Source organism: Mesoplodon densirostris, chromosome 5, assembly GCF_025265405.1.
Source record: "Mesoplodon densirostris isolate mMesDen1 chromosome 5, mMesDen1 primary haplotype, whole genome shotgun sequence".
In the NCBI taxonomy this organism is placed as follows: Eukaryota; Metazoa; Chordata; class Mammalia; order Artiodactyla; family Ziphiidae; genus Mesoplodon; species Mesoplodon densirostris.
The window spans coordinates 9,362,486-9,385,752 of record NC_082665.1 but is presented as its reverse complement, the minus strand read 5'-3'; the positions used below and the strand labels follow the sequence as shown (position 1 = coordinate 9,385,752).

The window sequence follows — 23,267 nt, the reverse complement described above, 5'->3', positions numbered from 1 at the left end:
ATATAACCACAGCCACCATCCATCTCTAGAACTTTTTCATCATCCCAGACAGAAACTCTGTACCCATCAAACATTAACTCCCCATTTCCCCCTCCCCAAATCCCTGGTAACCTCTACTCTACTTTCTGTCTCTATTTATTTGCCTATTCCAGGTATCTCATTTAAGTGGAATCATACAGTACAGGGTATTTGTCTTTTTGGGTCGTGGTTTATTTCACTCAACACAATGTCTTCAAGTTTCAACAAAATTATTTTTTTTAATCCTAGTAATGTTTTCATTCAAATAAGCTAACTCCTCATTTAATTAAAACATTCATTAAATAAAAGGGAAAGACGGGACTTCCCTTGTGGCACAGTGGTTAAGAATCAGCCTGCCAATGCAGGCGACACGGGTTTGATCCCTGGTCAGGGAAGATCCCACATGCCGCGGGGCAACTAAGCCCATACGCCGCAACTACACAGCCTGCGGTCTAGAGTCCGTGGGCCGCAACTACTGAGCCCACGCACTGCAACTACAGAAGCCTGCGCACTCTAGGGCCCGCGTGCCACAACTACTGAGCCCGCGTGCCACAACTACTGAAGCCCACGCGCCTAGAGCACATGCTCCACAACAAAAGAAGCCACCACAATGAGAAGCCCGCGCACCGCGACGAAGAGCAGCCCCTGCTCGCTGCAACTAGAGAAAGCCCGCGCACAGCAACGAAGACCGAACCCGGCCAAAAAAAATTTTTTTTAACTAAAAGAAACTTAAAAATAAAAGGGAAAGAGTACCTTAAAAATCTATTACCTAGAATTCATGCAATAATTTTACCCATTAAAAGGTGTAGACACATTAACAGTGAAAACACGGATTACATCAGTGTTCATTTATTAAGGCATTAACAACACCCTAAGAAGGTGGACTATCCCTATCCAACAAGTATCAGTACAAAACAACTTCTTCATCAAAACACTTCTTTAAGAAAAGAACGCAATATTCTAGAAACATACCTTTTGAAGCACAGCCTTACTCTCCTTGATGAAATAATGGCATATTTTCTGGGCTATGTCCAAACTTGCCTTCTCATTTGTATCTGAAATTATTTCCCCAATAAGTACTTTTTTCCAGCATGTCCTAGAACCAAAATATTCAAGAGGTCATTTCAGCAGGTTTTCAAAAACAAAGGCGGCTTTTCCACTTGAACACTTCTCCTATTTTCCCGGAAACATAATAAAACGCATTCCATCAGCACGTTCCCTCAAACCTCCCACCACATGCAGGTCCTGTGTTGGAGCAGACAAGGTATACAGGACAGAAGAAGGAACGCTGAGGATGAGAAGCGAGGGAACTGGCGCTCTCTGCAGGCAGGGCCTGAGTTTTATTAGCACCACAATCCTGTGTCTGGCACATGAGTAAGAGTCACGTCCACCAGCCACAGGAAGAGAACAAGGGGCAGACAGGAAGGTGAGTCCACAGTCAAAGTACTACCGACTAAGGAGCAAAGGCAGAGGTTTTCCTTTTCTTCAAATCACAGCCTCTCCTAAAAAAAATGGCAAACGGAACAGGACATGCTTCACAAAGTAAAATGCTCTACAGATGGAAAGAGGAATCTACAGTGAAGCCTTTCTCTACACGCAGGTCCTTCCAATTTTACACTAAGGAAGTCCATAGGAAATGGGGCTCAGTGGGCCGGTGGGGCCAGCTTTCCGCAGGGGAGGCAAGAGGGGGCTGCAGCCAAGGTGCCGAGCAGGAGGGGCTGAGTCAAGCCTACAGGCCGGCGAGGAGCACTAACCAGGGAGGAAGGGGGCGAGGGACAGATGCTGGATGCACAGAACGCGAAAGTGCACGTGGCTGAGGAGGGAAAGGCCACGGTGACGGCTCTACCATCCCAGTGGAGGGCACAGAAGTCGCTGAGAAATTCAGAAGAGCCCAGAAGCCATACAGAAAATGAAGTCTTAGATGTCGTCAGCTTCAGGGATCATGGTGGCAACCCCAAGAGCAGATGAGTTCTCGGGAAAGAAAGGAAGTCAAGACATAACATTTGGGACTTCCCTGGCGGTCCAGTGGTTTAGACTCCGTGCTTCCACTGCAGGGGGCACGGGTTCAATCCCTGGTTGGGGAACTAAGATACTGCATGCGCGTGGCACGGCCAAAAAAAAAGAAAAAAAAGGAAGAAGGAACGCCATTACTGTGTGCCAGGAACAGTGCTTTATATGCAGCCATTATCTGTTTTAATCTTCACAACCGCCTAGCAAAGGAAGCATTATAATCCCCACGTCAGACACAAAGAAACTGAGAATCCAGAGCAGTAAAGCACTCACCCTAAGTGACGGAGCTAATGAGAGGCAGATGCGTGCAAATGCCCGTCAGGAGAATAACAAACACATGCTCCCTCTGCCACACCACTCAGGTAGTCAGAAGGCACCCAAAGGGAAGAACAGAGGCCGCAGGAGGACCTCTGGGAAACATCCAGTTGCTTTATTTGAGGTTGACGTGTCTCCAAGAACAACTTAAAGAAACGTATGTGGGTACGCACGAGATAAAATAAAACACAAGATGAATGGATAGGGAAAACAAGATGAAGGAAAGATGAGAAGAAGATAAGATACAGCCAGGAATGAGTCAGTGATACATTGCATGCCTTAGAGTCCTGCACACGTGGATGGACCACAAATTTGCCTCTGAGTTTTCTGGCGAGCAATAAAGAGAAGGAAACATGTCAGATACAGAATTCAGTGTCTGTACGACAAAAACACACCATCTGCTGAGAAGAGACACAACTGCTTCTGGTGTTGAGACCAGGGGATAGTTTTTCTCCCCAAGTCCCTAAAGAAAAGGAAGTAAGCAACATCGTAAACAGCAACATCACGGGCATGACGGAAGGAGTACAAACTACTTCTAGGCACTGTGCTGAGGGCTACTTCTAGGCGTCATCTCACCTAATCCTCCCAACTGCTCGAGGATGGGGTTCGCCATCTTCGGGAAGTCCTCCCTGTGGTGTCTCTCACCTAAGATTTGCTAAGTAGCAGGCATTACTCCCCGAGTCCCTTGCAAGGAGCTCCAGGGCTGGGCAGCGCACGGCCACGCATATGACTATCCTTTCCACGCTAAGGGAAGGACCCACAGCCTCTCAGGAATAGTGAGGACTTGACCAGGATGCGTGTCTACACCGGGGGCTCCTCCACCTGCCTCCTCTATGGAAATATCCAGGCCTCTCCTTGAGCAGGGGTCTGGATCTGCCCCCAGGACAGATGGTCAGGAGCTCGGTCTGTTCCCAGGAAAAACCCACCTGCTCAGCGGCTCTCCTCTGACCAGGGCCAACATGCACGCTTTTCAAAGTGTTTACCCTGAACGACGAGCTGCAGGTCACCAGGGGGATACATGTGAGGAGAGACCAGTTCTCAGGCCCGTGTACGCTATGACTCTAAAACCAGAATTCCAGAAATGGTGCAAACCTAGAAGTGAACCACTCCCCACACGGGCAAGTTACACAGAGAATAAGCAACCCCAATATACAAGGGCATTCCCTTCTCCTCTGAGGTTGGGCCTTTGAATGTAAGCCCCAAAAAAGCCAAAGGTATGTCCAAATTGTAACTATAGCTCATGACCAACACACAGGGAACTTACAATTCTTCAGCTTCCAGACATAACAACTTAAGAGCTGTGAGTAACCGCCAAGACGGTCCATCCCATCCAAACGTCAAATTTCTAAAGTAGAAAAAGAATAGATATATGTATATGTATAACTAAATCACTTTGTTGTACACCTGAAACTGACACAAGATTGTAAACCGACTACACTCCAACATAAAATAAAAATTAAATTAAAAAAAAAATTACCAATCTGTCATTTCGGTACTTCATTACATCACGGTAAATGACTGAAAAGCCAAACATTTTTTTAAAGGGGCCACTAAACATAGCACAACCCATGGTCTTAGTCACAAAGAGAAAAGTAAGTCTGCAAATACTTAAGAATAAAGCCTGAGTAACAGAAAATTCTTTGTGTTAAAAAAAGAAAAAAAAAGTAAAAAGCTATTTTTATTTGGTAAGAAGCTGAACTTGGATGAGGGGGCCACAGTGAGATGAATGATGAAGAATGTGGATGATCCTCAGGATCAAACAAATGGCAGCCACCAGAGCTAGTGTCCCTCACAGTGTCACTGGATTATTTAGAACTTAATTTCACCTATAGAAGAAAATCTGAAAGGGAGGGTCTCAAACCCAGTTTATCCCATTTGGCGTGGAATCACCTAGGCTCCCCCCGTCCCAAAAGCCTGCATCCTGTTGCCGGGTAACTGACGGCCAGTCTGGCCTGCAGTAGCCGATGTCACCCCACCTGACCACATGTTCACCACAAACACACTGGGCCACCAACCAGTACATACGGGGCTCTCCCGGTACAGAACTTGAGACTTCAAGCTTGTATCTTAGGTCCCCAAACAAGTCTCCTGACCAGCATCTTCCCCTCCTGTGTGTCATGCAACATGAAGCACGATGTGCCGCACATAGTAAATGCTCAGTAAGCAGCTACCTGTCACCGGACACAAGTCAGGAGGCGGCTCACACATGTAAAAACCCCAGCTCTCAACTTTTCGTCCAGATTTCCTGAAAGAATGATTTCTGGAGAGAAACACTTACTCTATGAAGTCGTGATCCTCTAAAATGGAAATCTTTTGGTTTATCCGTTTATCTGTTGATGGAAGATATTTAACAAGTATATCTGCATTAAAAAAAAAAATCAGGCTGAGATTTAGGGTATAATTCAGGTGGAAGGGAGGGGGACCCTTTCTTCTCAGCTTACTTTCCTTCCCGTCAGCAATCAAGACGTGTAAACAATTTTACCTATTTCACATCAAAAACATCTAGTCTTCAAGCCCAACTCGATGAGAGTATGATTCAGCCCTTTGAAAAGCTACAAGAATTCCAAGGCAGGAGGCAAAACGTCTGCTACCTCAGCTGCTGCTCTCACTAAGCAAATCAACCCGCGAAATCGGGTCATGAAGACATTAGCAGGACTGCTGAGAAATTACACCCACCAGAAGTACAGACTCCGTACAAACATGAGGAGATGTTTCCAAGACTCAGTTTTTAAAAGCCAGAATTCAAAACTGTCTGGATATTAGTGACCGTAATCATAAACAACTGAAAATGAACATGCAAAACTTAACAAAGCTTTTTGGGGTCATAGGATAATGAGGGATTTTTCTATTTTTAAAATTCCTTTTTACATTTCTCTACCTTTTTTTTTTTTTTTGCGGTATGCGGGCCTCTCACTGTTGTGGCCTCTCCCATTGCAGAGCACAGGCTCTGGACGCGCAGGCTCAGTGGCCATGGCTCATGGGCCCAGCTGCTCCGCGGCATGTGGGATCTTCCCGGACCAGGGCACGAACCCATGTCCCCTGCATCGGCAGGCGGACTCTCAACCACTGCGCCACCAGGGAAGCCCCTCTACTTTTATTTTTTAAATGCAGAAATAATGAAAGTGTGAATTTTGTTCAAATTATTTAACAAATCAATACTTCATGGTCATCGATATTAAAGTTATTCTGATAATATAAGGCTAATTTCAAAGCTAGCTTTCTAAGAGACCCAGCAAGGCCCAGTTTTTGCTTTCCCATTTCATTTTGAGAAATAACATTCTTACTTTGGCTACTCATAGGATGGAGTAGTATCACCTTGACCAAGTCTCTATTTCCATTAGAACTTATATTAAAACCACCTCAAATTATACACTCAGTAAATCTCTAGCCATTTCTTCAATGCCTAGAAAACTATTTCTCTGCTGCTTCAAGGAAGGGGGAAAAAATCAGCCCCCATGTACTATTTTTAATACTATATGTGAAATTTTCACAGCATAAATTTAATAGGTAAATCATTATTTTAAAAAGAGTAATACCAATGATGATGCTAGGTAACAAAAGAACATAAATGGAATGTGTATTATATCATGCCATTAAACCGCCCAAAGAAGGACTGTGTAACATAGTTACCCTGTGATTGGTACAGCACCTTACACACAGTGGGTGCTTCATAAATATGTTTTACTTGTCGCTCTCTAATCCTATTTTATCTTTAGTGACAACGTGTCAGTACAAAAAGTTCCATTTCTTGCCATCTATTAATACTCTATTTATTTCCCCAGCGGTTTCTCTTTTCTTCCATTCTACTGTCTGACCTAATGCAATAAAAATCTCAGTTCTTCTTATCCTCAATATCGATCAAAGCTTTGCTGGTTTTACTTCAACACTGAAATGACGTGGTCAATAAGAATTAGGCCAGCCCTGCCTAGGAGAAAAAAAATGATATACGCTTTAAGGTTTTGCCATTGTTACAAAAAAACATAACCACAGATTGGGGGGTGGGGGATTCTATCATCTTAGTGATCAGAACCAAAGTTAATTCCAACCTTTTGAGACATAAACACAAGCATGAGGATTGCGGATGGAAACAAATCCGTACTCGAGGAGCAGGCGGTGGTTATCGTGAGGGCCATAGCAGATGAGCACCTCTTTGTACTTCCCACAGCTCACAGCTGTTCTAATTTCATAACAGCGAGTTTCCTCATTAAATGCTGCTTTTACCTAGAAAAAAGAATTGTAAAAGATGTTTTTAAAGCAAAGCAGAAAACTAAAAAGATTAAGTGATCGTATTAATTTAAGCAGGATGCCGCTTTCAAGCACTCATCACGGAATTTATCCACGTGGAGAAAAAATGCCACGTCTGCACTTTGGCCTCTTTGGTTCTCCTCGACTTCACCCCATCGGGGTGGGAGGGAGTCCCGCCTGGGGGCTCTGAGGATGGCCGAACACACGACACCTGACATCGGACAGATGACTAGCGGCAGTTTATTGTAAGTCACCCATACGGCCCGGGGGGAGGACACAGCACGCCACACAGGGCCATACAGGGGCTGCGCCTGAGAGCGGAGTGACAGCAGAGGCCATGGGAAGCAGGCCTGCAGGACCAAGGGGTGACACCCTGGTTCCCCGGGCGATGTGATTTGCCTGTTTGAATAATTTTGAGGGCTGGCAGGGAGGTGACACGCATTCGGTTGAGGACCAGGTGGGCTAAAGCCAGTCCAGCTGAGGGCAACTTCCCGCTGGGTGGGAAGCCTTGCCCGCTGGGTGGGAAATATCCTGAGAGGGCAGAGGAACTCACGGTCAGGGCCTCAGGGCCCCGCGAGGCCCAGACGTCAAGGCCGAGCATGAAATTTCAGGTACGACGATACACACACAGCCTTTTGTGAGCAGCATGATGTTGGTTGAGACTGTCGTATGGATTTTGTGACAGCTTTGTTAGGTAATAGGCAGAGAGGAAAAGACCAAGGAGACCGGACTGCTCCCACAACAAGCGGCGGGTACAAGCACCGAGGCCTTCTCACTAAGCAGCAAATTGCAGTGAGACGAGGATAAGGAACAGGCTGAAATTCTACCTTGTGGCATCAACAAGAGATCAGGGCCAAGGCTCGCGGTGTCATGTCACAAGTTGGCTGCAGAGCACTTTCGACCAGGGGCTGGCAATCTTTTTCCATGAAGGGCCAGAGAGTAAGTATTTTAGGCTTTGCCAGGGTCCTGGGACCACGTGCCCTAGACTGTAGTTTGCGACGCCCTGACGCTCAACTGTAAAATCCCTGGTTTGGAACATAAATGCACTAACAGCCCAATAAAAATAAAGTCACGCCTATGGGGACTGACCGAGTGAGTCCCTGTGGCCAGTACCCTACTGTCCTGTACCCCCTTGACTTTATTTCAGCAATATCAGCCATAGAAACACCCATCTACCCTCAGTCTCCTTTGCTTAATTTTGTTAGAAATGCATCTTTCTGGGCTTCCCTGGTGGCACAGTGGTTGAGAGTCTGCCTGGCGATGCAGGGGACACGGGTTCATGCCCCGGTCCGGGAAGATCCCACATGCCGCGGAGCAGCTGGGCCCGTGAGCCATGGCCGCTGAGCCTGCGTGTCCGGAGCCTGTGCTCCGCACCAGGAGAGGCCACAACAGTGAGAGGCCCACGTACCGCAAAAAAAGAAAAAAAAAAAGAAAAAAAAAGAAATGCATCTTTCTACAAAAGCAAGGAGCAGACAGGCACGGCGATCGCTACGGCCTAAGAAAGCACAGGGAGGGTCTCCCCTCCGTCCCCACACTGTCCTCTCGTGGGCACCTCAGGGTGGCGTGGATCACAAGGACAGCGTGAGTGCAGGTGCCGCCAGTGCGCCTGCAAGCGCACCCTGAACAGCCAACAGGTTAGCTGACACACAGACATCCTTTGCCCCCATGCCAGGCCTTCAGCCCCGTGTGCCCCGTGTGCAGATATAATCATCTCCTTTATGTGCTGGAGCAGAGAAGCCTGGGGAAGAAGAGATCTCCGACTGACTCCCAAAGTGGGACCCCTTAAAGATTTCCCACAAATAGCCATCCAGCCAGAAACTGCTGATTGAACATTTGATTGAACAGTTGATTGAAACTGTTGATGGAACAGGCCTACTACGTGCCAGGCCCTGTGCTGAGCACTGGCGTTACAAAAAGTACAAGGCAAAGTCCCTGTCCTCTAAGACTGCAGAGCTCCAAGGGGGGAAGGAGCAAGTCCCTCAGAGATCACGGCAAAATGCCTCAGCGATGCCACCAAGGGTGAAAGGGAAAGAGACCGGAAAGCAAGCGAGACTTCAGCCCCAGGTCTGAAAGGAGGAAGAAGGAGGCTGCACCATGGGGAGGTGGGGGAGGGCTAGGGTCCGGGCCACACAGGGGCTAGAGCACCTGCAGGCCTGGAGAGCAGAGCGGGGAAAGTGGCAAAGGAAAAGGATGCGGAGGGGAAAGAGGGTCGGGGAGAAAGAGAGGAGCCCGCCTGATGGCAGGTGGGTTTACCAGCTGCACCTCTCCCTGCGGCTCTGCTGGCTCTTCCGAGCCACAGGTTCTACACGTTAGAGTCCTTCCTACTGAGAGCAAACACGGGTCTCCCGGTTAACGTCTCACCTGGGCGTCAGGGCTGTGGTTCAGCAGATCGAGGAACGGGGCGAGCACGCAGGTGTCCGGCTCTGCGGAGAAGCACTGCCTCGGCGCGCGCTTCATGTACACAGCCCTGGTGTTGACGGTGCACCAAGCCCACAGGAGGGCGCTGTAGCTGAAGATGCGCTCAACGGCCTCCGAAAACAGAGGTTGCAGGGAAGAGAAAAAGGCTCTGGAGGAAGAAACGAACTCCCGCACGTGGGTTCTCTGCTCTCTGGCCTTTGCTCTCAAAGGTTGGGGAAGAAGATTCACCACTTCTGGCGCCAAACAAACAGGGCAGGTGTAGGCCTTGGGCAAAACCTCCAGGTAAGGCTTCCAGGGAGACCGGTCCCCAGCATGCTTTTCTGAAACTAAAAAGGTGCAAAGAGCCAGCACAGGAGATGGAGGAGGCTGCCACCTTTTAAAATGAAAAGCAGATTACAGGAATTACTTTCATTCAAAATATGGCGTAAGCAAGAGGTACAGACATCCTAGGGCTTAGGTCTGCTCCCAGAGGGACTGTGGCCAAGTTCACCTAATGCACCCAAGAGAGGTCTCCCTTCCTCAAGGCTTTCCTCCCCGGATTGCAGCCCAGTACAAATGCAGTGAACCAGTCACTCTGATAAAAGAACTGGCTCACTAACCCGAGTTCCAGCTTTGTTTGCCAGAGATTCTTTCTTGCAGAAACCTCTCTGCTTCCAACTTGGTTCTCCAGTTTTGTTTTGTTTTGTTTTATTTTATTTTTTTTGCGGTACACGGGCCTCTCACTGTTGTGGCCTCTCCCGTTGCGGAGCACAGGCTCCGGACGCGCAGGCTCAGCGGCCATGGCTCACGGGCCTAGCCGCTCCGCGGCATGTGGGATCTTCCCGGACCGGGGCACAAACCCGTGTCCCCTGCATCGGCAGGCGGACTCTCAACCACTGCACCACCAGGGAAGCCCGGTTCTCCAGTTTTAAAGCTTTTGCTGGAATTTCACTTGTTTCACTTGGTTTAGGATATAAATCTTGGGGGGTAGAGGGCAATTGGTGGGAAGAACCTAGACGTGCCCCATCCAACACAGTAACCGCTGGGGACATATAGCTATTTCAATTTTTTTTTAATTAAATAATATTGAAAATTCAATCCCCCAGTCATACAAGCCACATTTCAAGTGCTCTTGAGCCATATGTGGCTGGTGGCTACCATACCAGACAACACAAGGTAAAACAATGCTATCACTGCAGAAAGTTCTATTATGATACTAACCCAGGCAGAAAACTGAAGAGGCTCATTATACACCTGATCTAAAGCTTTTGTCTTAAATTTACCCATTCTATTGCAAATTATACATGGCAGTGTTTTTATTTGTTACCAATAAAAAGATCACGTTGCATGAATGTATTTAGGAAAGTTTTCATTAATCCTTCCAAGTCCAGATTCCTAAATTACCATGCATTCTACTCAAAATTTCAGAAAATGTTAAGACTAAGAGCATCCTTGTCTCTACTCAGGCCAATGAAAATACACCAGCCCTCTTACAAAAGTAAGCCAGGGGAAAAAAGTCCAGAACTTACTTTGGGTTGAGAAACAATACAATCTTTCAACCTTTATAATTTGGAAGCCCCTTATGCTGAGGATCCCCCTCACACTGTCCTCAGAAACCCACCCAAAACACAGACCCCCTATAACATAAGCCAGAAAACAGTTCTCAGCCCCCATGTTGGCCTCCTCTCTTCTATGCCAAACAAAACCAACTCTCTCATACCGTCGACAGCTCTTCATAGCTGAAGGGGAATTCAAGCAAGTACAATAAGGGTAAAAACAAAAGAGTAAATAGAATTTGTCAAGACCTACTACAACGGAGGAGAGTGGACCGTCATGAGACAAGGCGCTCAGCCGTGATTTACATCTATTACCCCATTTAATCCTTATTTTCTAGTAAGGTTAGATCAGGATTCAAACCCACATCCCAAGCAGCCTATTAAAACCTTAAAAATGCAGTTTACAATGAATTAATAACCAACTTCATAAAACAGAGTAAACCTTTCAAATCATTTCAGATATTTGTTAGCTACATGAAAGGGCTGGGTCCTAATGAGCTATGTCTTGGACGACACACTCTCCAACGATATAAACTTTAAAGGAGAAGCACTTGCCCCAGACAAGCAGGGGAGCGGTCACTTACTTAGCAATATACGCCCCTAAGTAGCTTCTAAGCACGGTGTCCGTGGTGAGCAGGCAACTCTCAGGCAATGAGATGATCATCCGTCCCTCCTTGCCAAAAAGAAAGTAAAGTTTAGGACATCCGTGCTTTGGGAAGGACCTGAATGAGTCTTGAAAGTCCTTGATTCCACAATCATCTAATAAGAACCCAGCAGAGCCCAACCACAGATGACCGAAGAGCCCTCGGGGGATGGGCTCCCCAGTTTAAGTCAGCAGATGCAGGCAAGGCTGCTCCCACGCCAGGGATAGACACTACATCCCCAGCAAGAATTAAAGGTTAATTGTGTGACTGACACCCACCACCAGTCAACCTTCCACCAGAAAGGAATGTGGAAACACTCTGACAACTCGAATCATATTATCCCTTCATTTTCTGACACCAGGAAATAGTGCTACCTATAGGCAACAGACAGAAACCACTCCAAAAAATTCTTCCAGTGAAATCCATGTGTCCCGTGACTATTCCCAGCAATGGCCTACTTGCCCTATAATCTGCACCAAGTGGCTGAAGAAAGAAGGGCGACCCAGCACAAGGGTCTCATGTGACCACCTGCCAAAGTACAGTTTTCAGTTTCTCCCACGGAGACAGAAACGTAGAAAGAAAAATCAAGATGTCGAGGAAGAGACATCAGAAAGAAAGCACTAAGAAGCCAGATATAAGATCCTGCTTTCATCATAACTGGCATCTAAGTTGGTTAAACATCACAGCCAAAAATCTCCTGGGTTCAATTTCTGGTCTCCTCATCTGTGATTCGAGATTGAGTTGGGATGGTCACTACAGTCCCTTCCTGCTTTGACATCCCACGACTTTTCTGATTTAAAAAAAGGCACTTAATAAAATGCTCTATGTCTTTTTTTTTTTTTTTTTTTTTGCAGTACGCGGGCCTCTCACTGCTGTGGCCTCTCCCGTTGTGGAGCACAGGCTCTGGACGCACAGGCTCAGCGCCCATGGCTCACGGGCCCAGCCGCTCCGCGGCATGTGGGATCTTCCCAGACCGGGGAACGTACCCGTGTCCCCTGCATTGGCAGGTGGACTCTCAACCACTGCGCCACCAGGGAAGCCCCAAACGCTCTATGTCTTGACTGGGGTAAATGTCTTCATCAACAAAACTGGACACTTTAAATCTGTGCATTTCACTATGTGTAAAATACATCTCAATTTTCAAAAAGTTTTCACAAAAAAGCCACATTTGAAAGCACATGTAAAGCAACTGCCAATTATCATTTCATGATCTAAACAAAAACTACCCATAGTCACTGCTATATTCATGAGACGTATATTTCTCCCCCCAAATTCTGCCACAGAATGAAGTCATATACGTCTCCTCAAAAAGAAAAATATTGCACAACAATGTTAATGTACTTAATACTATTGAACTGCACACTTAAAAAGGGTTAAGATAGTAAATTTTATGTTGTGTAAATTTTATAATTTTAAATGTTTAATAAAAAAATTAAGATAGCATAATAGAACTACAACATTAAAACCTACCATTCTTTAGGCTAAAGATATATACACAGCTGGGTTTTTTTATAAATTAAATTAAGGAAGTAAAAATAAATTAAAACAATTTTGAAATAGAAAATTAAGATCATTACAAACAAATTAAGGAATTAATTTCTAGCTTTACAGAAAACTGTGCATTAGATACCATTTAAGTAGCACAGAAGAACTAAAACAGACCTTGGAGAGCATCCGCATCACTTACCTCACACCTTCCAGGTGAGGAGACAGAAGCCAGGAGGGTTAGCAGCCTGCTGGGCTGCCGGGCTGCACTTACTATGGATGCTCAGATTCCAGCAGCTCCCTTCCACCCCCAGCCCATCCCCAGCGCATTTAAAATATGATCCGGGGGCTTCCCTGGTGGCGCAGTGGTTGAGAGTCCGCCTGCCGATGCCGGGGACACAGGTTCGTGCCCCGGTCCGGGAAGATCCCACGTGCCGCAGAGCGGCTGGGCCCGTGAGCCATGGCCGCTGAGGCTGCGCGTCCGGAGCCTGTGCTCCGCAACAGGAGAGGCTGCAACAGTGAGAGGCCCGCGTACCACACACACCAAAAATATATATATATATATGATCCGATTTACAAAACCTGCTGCGGCAGAGACTGCTGGCTGCCCCCCCAGCACGCGCTCCCTTCTCCTCCTCCCCATGCAGTCCCACCTGAAGGGTGCGGGGTCGCGGCAGCTGGGAGCTGGAATTTCCGGGGTGAGGGGAAGCCTGCCCTTCCTCACCCCTTGCGCCGTCCTGCTGCTCGAGCTCCTGGAGCTGCACCCTGGAGCTCAGGGTGTGGGGCTCCCTCTCAGAACGTGGATAAGAGCTGGACGGAGCCCGAGAGACCAGCACACAAGCCCAGGTCTGCCCGTCCACGCTTGTTTACATGACGGCACGAGACACCTGCGCTCTGTTACCTTGGGTTTGTCTCTTATACGCTGCAAACTTAATTCTAACTGACAGAACTGTATTCAAAACTATCCATTAAGTAAAAAAGTAATAAAAAAAAATCTGTATGTCTAAAATATTTTTAATTCACTTGATGGAACCACAAAAACAAAAACAAAGCAGCAAAATCTACTTTGGGTTTCAAGATAAGAGAGAAATTCTCACCCGTAGGGATGTTTTGCTCATCAGCCCTCTTCCTGTACCTAGGAATGCAAAGACAGAAAAGGGTAAATCCTACTCTTTCTTCAAGGTCTTAGAGATACTATTTTGCATAAAAGATATGGATGAACTTCAAAATTACACAAAGCTGAAGCTGAGTGTCTCGCATCCTCTAACTCCCAGGGGAACCAAAGGATCAAGAAGCTATTCTGGGGCTTCCCTGGTGGCGCAGTGGTTAAGAATCCGCCTGCCAATGCAGGGGACACGGGTTCAAGCCCTGGTCCGGGAAGATCCCACATGCCGCGGAGCAACTAAGCCCGTGCGCCACAACTACTGAGCCTGTGATCTAGAGCCCACGAGCCACAACTACTGAGCCCACGTGCCACAACTACTGAAGCCCGCGTGCCTAGAGCCCGTGCTCCGCAACAAGAGAAGCCACCACGATGAGAAGCCCATGCACTGCAACGAAGAGTAGCCCCCACTCACCGCAACTAGAGAAAGGCCGTGCTCAGCAACAAAGACCCAATGCAGCCAAAAATAAATAAATTTTTTTTAAAAAAGAAGCTATTCTGGAAAATGGCCCGACCTCCTTTTGGGTTTATAATCTTGAAGGGCAAAGTCAGCTTCGGAGTCAACACCTAAAGATCATCACCTTTAGGCAGATCTGCTGTTGGGTCTCTTACAGGAAACTTGAGGCTAGACTCTCTCCCCTGGGGCTCACCAGCCGGGGTGGAACCTAACCCTAACGCCCACCCAACCTCAGAGGCTGGACCCGCAGGCCACTTTTACCCACTGCCAGACCCGGCCTTCCCCAGTAATGATCTCGAGTCTTCGACCGAATGACCAGTAAAGCTCACTCAGGTCCCACAAAGCCCGAGGCCTACCCCCTCCCCACCCCAGCCAGGCAAGCCATTAGCCACGCCCTCCTTGACCGGAGGAGCTCAGCAGGGTAGATCCAGGGCCAGCTGCTCCCCGTGAGCCAAGGCCTCGGCCAGAGCACACTCACGACACTAACCTCCGCAGCAGCTCTGTCAACTAACCTCTGTCAGCAGCTCTGTCAATCCTTCACTGCTCCAAACCACAGACAGATTACTTATTTTCAGGCATTCGATTGAAACCAGATGCCAATTCCTGCTTGACAATTTTAAAACTACCCTTCTTAAGGCAAAGTGACACCCGAGGAGTAGGCAGGCCTTAGGCACAGCAAGTCCACTCCTGACACTACTTTCCCTTGATCATCTCATAAAGAACTCCATCCAGTAAAATCTAAGAGTATGGTTTTTACTGACCGTTCCTTGACACACAAAAACAGAAAGTTAAACATTCTGTGAGAGGCTGATACATATGGTTCACCATCATAAAGAAGGAGCAATCCTAATAGAAGTTGGTTCAAATCAAGTATTTTAGACCAAAGTCATCATGTACAACTGACACATAGGGAACAACTTTCCACACATCGCCTCACTGGACCAGGGGCACACATGGTAAACCATTTATCTTGGGTGATATATAAGGAAGTTCGTTTGCTCAAAGTTAAATTACCTAATGGGTACTTGAATGATCATTTTAATCGCCAAGGGAAGCATTCAGAGGCATATGATCTAAATATTCTACAAGGTGAAATGTCTGCACCTGCCCTGTGATCCAGAACTTCAAGGCCCTCAGCACATAATTGTCTCTGTGCTACAGCAGATCTGAGGCACAGAGACAGGTGGTCCTCTCTGTGGTTACCGCAAGCCCACTTGTGGACAGCGCTGGGTCGCCTTGTATGCAGGCACAAGCCCGTAACAAGCTACCCAACTTCTGTGAGAGAATGTTCCGGAAGAGAATGCTAACCCAAACTCCAGGACAAGCTCGTCAATTTTCAGAAAACAATGTCAATCCAACCTTCACAGCAAGCTCCTCACCTTCCAGAAGAGAATGTTCACCCACCCCTGTTCAGGTGACTGTGGACGCCAGGGCCACACAGGGGCTCCTCCTCCAACACTCGGGGGGCAATACCGCTGAGGCCTCCCTAAGGGCTCCTCTCCTGGAGCCACCCCCAGGGACCAAGCACCTCTGCTGGTTCTCTGGAACCCCTCCCCTTAGAAAACTACGGTGATGCTCCTGAGCTAAGGGATAATCCCATCAGCCTGCATGGCTTGAAATCACCATAAGCAGGTTGAGGGGGACACCAGTCCCCACATTACACAACGTCCTCCCAGAAAAGCCCAGTGAAGATGTTTCCCTCAGGTCTAAGTTCCAGAAATACCTGTACTTCTGATGAGTAAACAGTTTAGCTGTGTTTACAGAACACTAAGATTCAGCTAATTGATCATATACATTGGGCTGCTGGAAAGATGAGTCAAATTTGTAGCTCACCTCTGACAGGGGTACAAAATTTCATAATCATGGCTTTTATGTGTTATCCTTATCCCTGCCTTCGTCTTATTTTTCTATTCTCATTTCCCTTTTCTAACTTTTAATTTTATTTCACCATTTTGGAATTTCTCTCCACAAGCCACTTAAACTCATTTTTAGAATAAGGTCAAGTAAATATTACACCTACAAGGCAGGAAGGCTGCCACACAACAGAAGATGTTAGATATTTTTTTTCGGGTTGAGGAGATGATATGCCCCCAGAAAGAATGCAGCCCACCTGCAAGAATCACCCCTGCTTTCCTACCACCTGGGCCCACATGTCTCTCATGTGAGAGTTGAATGCCAGACCTTACCTGGAAAATGAGCAGGTATTAAGTTTGTATCTTCAAACTTCCTATCTTTCAGCCACTTCTTAAGCTCTATAAATTCAGGCTTGTAGCTCTCATTCACTAATGAAGAGAGGAAAGAAAAACTGGTGATTAAAATCACTATATAATCAGATCACCATTTAAAAAGTAAATCTCTGATGAACTGTCTCAGACAGTCATATCATAAAAGGGAATAAATTTTAAAACATGCACAAATAATGTAAGCTAAAATAGAAAAACCACAAGATCATCTGAAAGATGCAGGAAAAGCACTGGATAAAATCTGGCACTCATTCCTGATAAATACTCCCAGCAAACAAGGATAGAAGGGAACCTCCTCAACACGACAAAAAATATCTAACAAAAAACCTACAGCTGACTTACTTAAAGATGAAGAACTACGTGCTTTCCCCCTAAGATCAGGAACAGAAGAAGGATGTCTCTTCTCCCCACTACTATTCAACACTACACTGGTTCTAGCCAGTGCAAAAGGCAAAGAAAAATAAATAAAAGGCATCTACTATGGGTTGAATTGTGTACCCCAAAATTCATATGTTGAAATCCTAACCCTCAGTACCTCAGGATTTGACCTTATTTAGAGATAGGGTCTTTACAGAGGTAACCAAGTTAAAATGAGGTCATCAGGGTGGACCTGGATCCAGTATGACTGGTGTCCTTATAATAAGGGAAATTTTGGACACAAGAACAGAGGCAAGATGATAGAAGAAACACAGGGAGAAGACAGCCAACGACAAAGCCAAAAAAAGAGGCCTAGAACAGACCCTTCTCTCACAGCTCTCAGAAGGAACCAATCCTGCTGACACATGCTTTATAGATGAATCCTCAGGGCATTATTGAAAGTGAAATAAGCCATTCACAAAAAGACAAATACTGTATGATTCCACTTACATGAGGTATCTAGAATAGCCAAGTTCATGGAAACAAAAAGTAGAGTGGTAGCTGCCAGGGGCTGGGGGAGAGGGGAATGAAGAGTTATTATTTAATGGGTATAGAGTTCCAGTTTTGCAGGATGAAGAGAATTCTGGAGACTGGTTGTACAACAATGTGAATGTACTGAACACTACTGAAGTATACTTAAAAACTGTTAAAATGGTAAATTTTATGTTACATGTAATTTTACTACAATTAAAAATTTTTTTAAAATTTTTAAGATCTCAAATCAATAATCTGAACAAATGGAGAGATACATCTTGTTTATGGGTTGGAAGATTCAACACTGTTAAGAAGTCAAGTTCTCCCCAAATTGATCTATAGATTCAATACAATCCAAATCAAAATGTAAGCAGGCTTTTTTGTAGAAATTGACAAGATGATTCTAAAATTCATATGGAAATGCAAAGAACCTAGAAGAGCCAAAACCACTTTGAAATACTGATTTCAAAACTTTTTATTACTATAAAGCTACAGTAACTAAGACTGTGTGATACTGTCATCAAGACAGACAAAGAAATCGATGGAACAGAAAAGAAAGTCTAAAACAGACCCACACATATGTGGATAACTGGTTTTTCACAAAATGCAAAGGCAATTCCATAGAGAAAGGATAGTTTTTTCAATAAATATTGCTGGAACAACTGAAGTAAACAAATCATGTAATATGATCAGCAATAAAAACGAATGATCTATTGATACACACAACAGAGAATTATCTCAAAATAATTATGCTGAGTAAAAGAAGGCAGATAAGAAAGAATGCATACTATATGATTAAATAAAACTATAAAACAAACACATCAGTAGTGAAAGAAAGCAGATCAGTGGTTGTCTGAAGATGGAGGCAGGGAGGGTTCAAAGAGGGCAAGGTGAAAGGATTACAAAGCGAAACAAGGAAACCTCTTGGGGTGATGAATATGTTCATATCTTGATTTCGATAATGGCTTCCTGTGCGTATACATATGTCAAAGTCTATCAAAGTACACACTTCAAATATGTGACATTCATTATATGTCAATTATACTTCAATGAAAGTGTTTTCTAAAAAAATACATGATCCAAAATCTAAGGCTCCTAAAATACATTATCACAACCTAGAGAACAGAGTTTACAGCAAGAACATTTAATAAGCAACTACTACACTCCCAGCACTATTAACCACTGTGGAGAGCCTTCAACATGTTCCTCACCCTCAAAAAGTTAACATTTTAGTTGGGGAAACAAGACTTCCATGAAAAACAACTGGAAAACCATAGCTCTTAAAGAATAATACCCAATAAGCATGATAACCCAGTGACATTAGTGAGAATTGGAAATGGCATTACCAAAAACATAGGATCTCAACTCAGCCTCGAAGGTTAGAGAGAAACTGAACAAGCAGGGAAAAGGGAAGAAAGATGTTTTGGCTGAAGAAAGACTGAGGAATGGCAGAGGTGGAAATGTGGGAGGTGTGCTCAGGAAATGGTGAGCAGAGAACATACTGCCAACACAGGGAGTGGGGCGGGGGAGCCACTTAGAAAGGCAGTTGATGTAAAGCAGAAGTTCAGAGAGCACACGCAAGAGAATGAGGGGGACGTCCCTGGCGGTCCAGTAGTTAAGACTCTGTGCTCCCAATGCAGGGGGCACGGGTTCAATCCCTGGTTGGGGAAGATCCTGCATGCCGTGTGGCAAGGCCAAAAAGAAAAAAAAGAGAGAGAGAGAATGAGGATCCTGGAGGCTCCTAAACCTAAAAGGCTACATCCCTTAAGAAAGTTAGACTGACAGTGACAAATGGAACAACCAGCAGGGAAGAAAACAAGAATGTAGTGAATCAGCCAAGAGCTGGCTAAAGTCATCTCTGGGTAGAACAGAGAGGGGGAAGTTAACCTAAGAAAGGCCAGGTGAGAGTTAGGACATGGGCTCCAGAGAACAAAGGATACATAGTCAAAGATTACCTCCATGGTGCTGACATGCTGGGGGTCAGCTAGGAGGAGTATTATTAATTTTCATGAAAAATAACAATTCCATTTATGCAGTACTCTCCAGTGGGCCAAGCACTTTCACAGACTGGGTTACACTGAACTTGAAATGATAAATTTACATCCAAACATTGATATCCTATAGGTAGCTAGAGGTCAGCAGAGAGGTCAGGACCAGAAACAGAAACCTGGGAGTCATCCCCAAAGAAGACATAGTTGAAGCAATATATCTGTATTTCTACAAGGGTTTAAAAGAATATAATGGCACTATTTAAAAGAATATTCTTTAAGAAGTATTCTCTATGAACATTGCTCATGGGCTTCCCTGGTGGCGTGCTGGTTAAGAATCCGCCTGCCAATGCCGGGGACACGGGTTTGAGCCCTGGCCCAGGAAGATGCCACATGCCGCGGAGCAACTAAGCCCGTGCACCACAACTATTGAGCCTGCACTCTAAGCCCGTGCTCCGCAACAAGAGAAGCCACTGCAGTGAGAAGCCGCGCTCCGCCGCAACTAGCCCATGCGGCAACAAAGACCCAACGCAGCCAAAAATAAATAAATAAATGAATAATAAATTTAACATTGCTCATGTGCCTCTGAGAAAAGCTATGTGTTAATACCAATCAACAAAGGATTCCTTTTTTTCATCACTGGCACCACAACAATCAAAACTGTACCTCCTCTTGATTCAGAACTTGTGAAGAGTTTTCGTCTTCTGATTCGGCTTGTTCTTCCACCTCCGTTCTTCATACTAAAACTGCAGTTTCCGCTTAACTGCCCAATCTAAAATAAAAAGCATTTTCTTTGCCTTTCTTTCCAGCTGTATGATAATCACTGTTGTTTGTACCTATAAGGATTTAAATATACACATGTAACTATTTAGTAAACCATTTCTCTAAAGTGTTTTTGTATATAAATTGTTTATACTCTGAGCTAAATCATGTGCAGTAATGGAATGCCCATTATATTGGTCCCTCTAAAACAGTTTTATCTTGAGGTCCTACTAAATGCTGATTAATCATAGAAATCCTCATAACTGATTTCATAATTGTGTGCTTTGGTGACGTGTACATAAACGATAATCAACACTTACTAAGCACCAACCTATCTGTACTTTGAAGAAACCGTAGTCCTGAAGCCCCCATCTGCTAGGAAGTCTTAGAGAAAAAAACCAAATCCTCTTTCAGTGTGAAGTAAACAATGATTTGTCCTTAAAACCAGCATCCTGGGCCTCCCTGGTGGCGCAGTGGTTGAGAGTCCGCCTGCCGATGCAGGGGATACGGGTTCGTGCCCCGGTCTGGGAGGATCCCATATGCCGCGGAGCGGCTGGGCCCGTGAGCCATGGCCGCTGGGCCTGCGCGTCCGGAGCCTGTGCTCCGCAACGGGAGAGGCCACAACAGTGAGAGGCCCGCATACCGCAAAAAAAAAAAAAAAAACCAGCATCCTGAAATAAATATAAACTAAGCGGGGGTTTTCCACAGATTAGGGAGAAAATGAGAGCCAAGAGAGCAGACAAAACAAAGAGATGATAAGAAAATCTAAAATGACTACAGTTTCTATACACTACTTCCTCGGAAATATAAAAATGAAATCTATTAAACACACCAGTATGATCAGATAATGGAGTGGCCTACTATATGAAGCCATTAAAATAGTAAGTATGCGCTAAGATGTAAAAATGTCCAAGATATATTACATGAAAAAATAAAGTTGCAGAACAAATTCAATGATCCCTTATGAGTTTGATACTGTGCACATTTTATGTTTATAAAAAAAGAGGCTTTAAGGAAGGATATTTAAAGATATGCACGGGGAGGGGCCTTTTCCTATTACTTCTGTATCCTCCTAGTCTGTGCCTTATGTATGTATGAGTACATAAGTGACATAATATGAATATTACTTACGTGCATATATATGTGCATTTTAACCATACCACTGTTTTTTAAAAACTAAAAGCTACCGAACTGAAATTAATAACAAGACACGAACTCCAAGCCCTATTACTATCCCACCCCAGCACTGGAAGGTTCACTATTTGATCGACCCAAAGTTGGCAAGTCCGGTCCCAGGGCCACCGGCGGCTCGTCCCCTCCGGGTCCCCAGCGCCCCGCCCGCGAACGGGCCGAGACGCGTCCACAATGACCCCCGGCCCGGCCGCGCGCGGGTCCCGGAGTCCGGCGAGCGAGCTGTGCACGTGGCGCCAGGGCGACAGCACGGCTGGCCGCACTGTCTTCGCCCCCCAGTCCTCAGCCCCTAGACGTGAGGCCACCCCACAGCTGCGACAACACCCCGCCCTCCCCCGCCCCCTCCGTTTTCCGGCCGCCGGGTTGGCTGGGCAGGGGGCGAGCTCAGACCCCGACCAGTTACAGACTCCCGACCTTAGGGTCCTTCGCGCCTGTACAGCGGCTTCTCGAGTCGACATTCGCTAAATGAACGATTCCCAGATAACGGGGGGTGGGGGGGGTACTGTAATGAGCAGCATCATGCCAGGCCTGGCGGGGGTAGGCCATCCGAACTCAGTTTTTTGTTTTTTGTTTTGTTTTGTTTTGTTTTTTGCGGTACGCGGGCCCTCTCACTGTTGTGGCCTCTCCCGTTGCGGAGCACAGGTTCCGGACGCGCAGGCTCAGCGGCCATGGCTCACGGGCCCAGCCGCTCCGCGGCATGTGGGACCTTCCCAGACCGGGGCACGAACCCGTGTCCCCTGCATTGGCAGGCGCACTCTCAGCCACTGCGCCACCAGGGAAGCCCTCAGTTCTCTTTGACCCCCCAAAATTAAAAATATGGAAAGCTCCAGCAGGAGCAGGTTCCAGTTACCTGGGCAATGGCAGGCCCAGCCCCGGAAGTCGACCCGCTCACCTTGGCACAGCTTCAAGATGGCGGTGGGCGGGCCCACGTAGAAACCCAGAACAGCGCGCCAGATGCTCGCGAGTTAAAGAAGCGAGCCGCAGCAGCAGGGGGAGGGACAGAGCGCCTCCAGGCCCGCCTCGAGTCCCCACTGACCCACGCCCTCAGTCGCCAGGCGGAGCCCTCTTTCCGCCGCGGGCTTCCGCCTCTCGGTGTGCGCATGCGCATTGTGTTCTGGAGGCGCCACAGCCAAAATCGGCTGGGGTCAGAACGCCCCAAAGCTGGACCGGGGCGCCGAGGGGAAGGAAACCCTGTTGTCCGCGGACCGGGAACTGCGCTCTGAAAAGCCGACCTACGGAGTCCTTCCGTACTACCAGGGGAGGAGCAGCCAAGTGCGCGCATCCCAGAGCGGATCCCACCCCGAGCCTTGGCCCGCCAGCTTCCGCCTCGCCCCGGGGCCTTGCAATCCCGGACCTTCCCCCACTTCCTGGCCGAAGTTGCTCGACCCCGCCCTGCCACGGGCCGAAGTCCGGCCTTAACCCGTTGCAGGGCAGCCCAGCCCCACTTCACCCTGCTGTCCCTGTTGGTGTACGTGTCCCAGGATCAGCCTAACAGGAAAATTCCAGTCGTTTATGTAAATACGCCTCGCTACAGGAGATGGGGCTCAATCTCTGCCCTACCCACCCCACCTTGATTATCTCTTGCTTCCAAGACAGCCCAGCATGGAAGGGAGGGGAAAATAACTTTAAAGTGGAGAAACTTGGCCGACACTGCCTTGGCCAAGAGATAAGGGTTAGCATATCAGTCATAAGTTATGTTGATTGCGGAGTTCCCAGCTATAGGAAGGGTACTTCACCTAACATTTGGAGATGTTACTCTCCAAAACCCATAACCCTAGTTCTGTAACCCAGAAGAACAACCTGGCTCTCTATTGGATCTATTCCTTTAACTCTAACGGTTGTGTTGTTGCCTGTGCTTAGTCATGCTGCCTGTGCACCTTTGTGTTAGCAAACAGAGAAAGAA

The 23,267-nt window shown here is 46.6% G+C and overlaps 1 protein-coding gene across 4 annotated transcripts in view; it reads right to left on the bottom strand.

Moving 5' to 3' along the window:
* The window catches only part of SETD4 (SET domain containing 4), an 84,727-nt gene extending 62,091 nt beyond the window's left edge, over positions 1-22,636 (bottom strand). For 2 of the 4 annotated variants that reach the window (XM_060099738.1, XM_060099736.1), the window contains exons 1-10: positions 22,215-22,636; positions 20,078-20,247; positions 16,476-16,571; positions 13,768-13,805; positions 11,126-11,214; positions 8,950-9,379; positions 6,390-6,564; positions 4,622-4,703; positions 3,608-3,688; positions 991-1,114 (exon numbers count right to left, since the gene is read on the bottom strand). In XM_060099738.1, the coding sequence (XP_059955721.1) occupies positions 991-1,114; positions 3,608-3,688; positions 4,622-4,703; positions 6,390-6,564; positions 8,950-9,379; positions 11,126-11,214; positions 13,768-13,805; positions 16,476-16,571; positions 20,078-20,150 (1,188 nt within the window). In that variant the 5' untranslated portion in view covers positions 20,151-20,247; positions 22,215-22,636. Of the gene's footprint in view, positions 1-990; positions 1,115-3,607; positions 3,689-4,621; positions 4,704-6,389; positions 6,565-8,949; positions 9,380-11,125; positions 11,215-13,767; positions 13,806-16,475; positions 16,572-20,077; positions 20,248-22,214 lie in introns of those variants that run through there. The other 2 variants (XM_060099737.1, XM_060099739.1) reach the window with 2 other exon arrangements.
* Between the last annotated feature and the right edge of the window lie 631 nt (positions 22,637-23,267).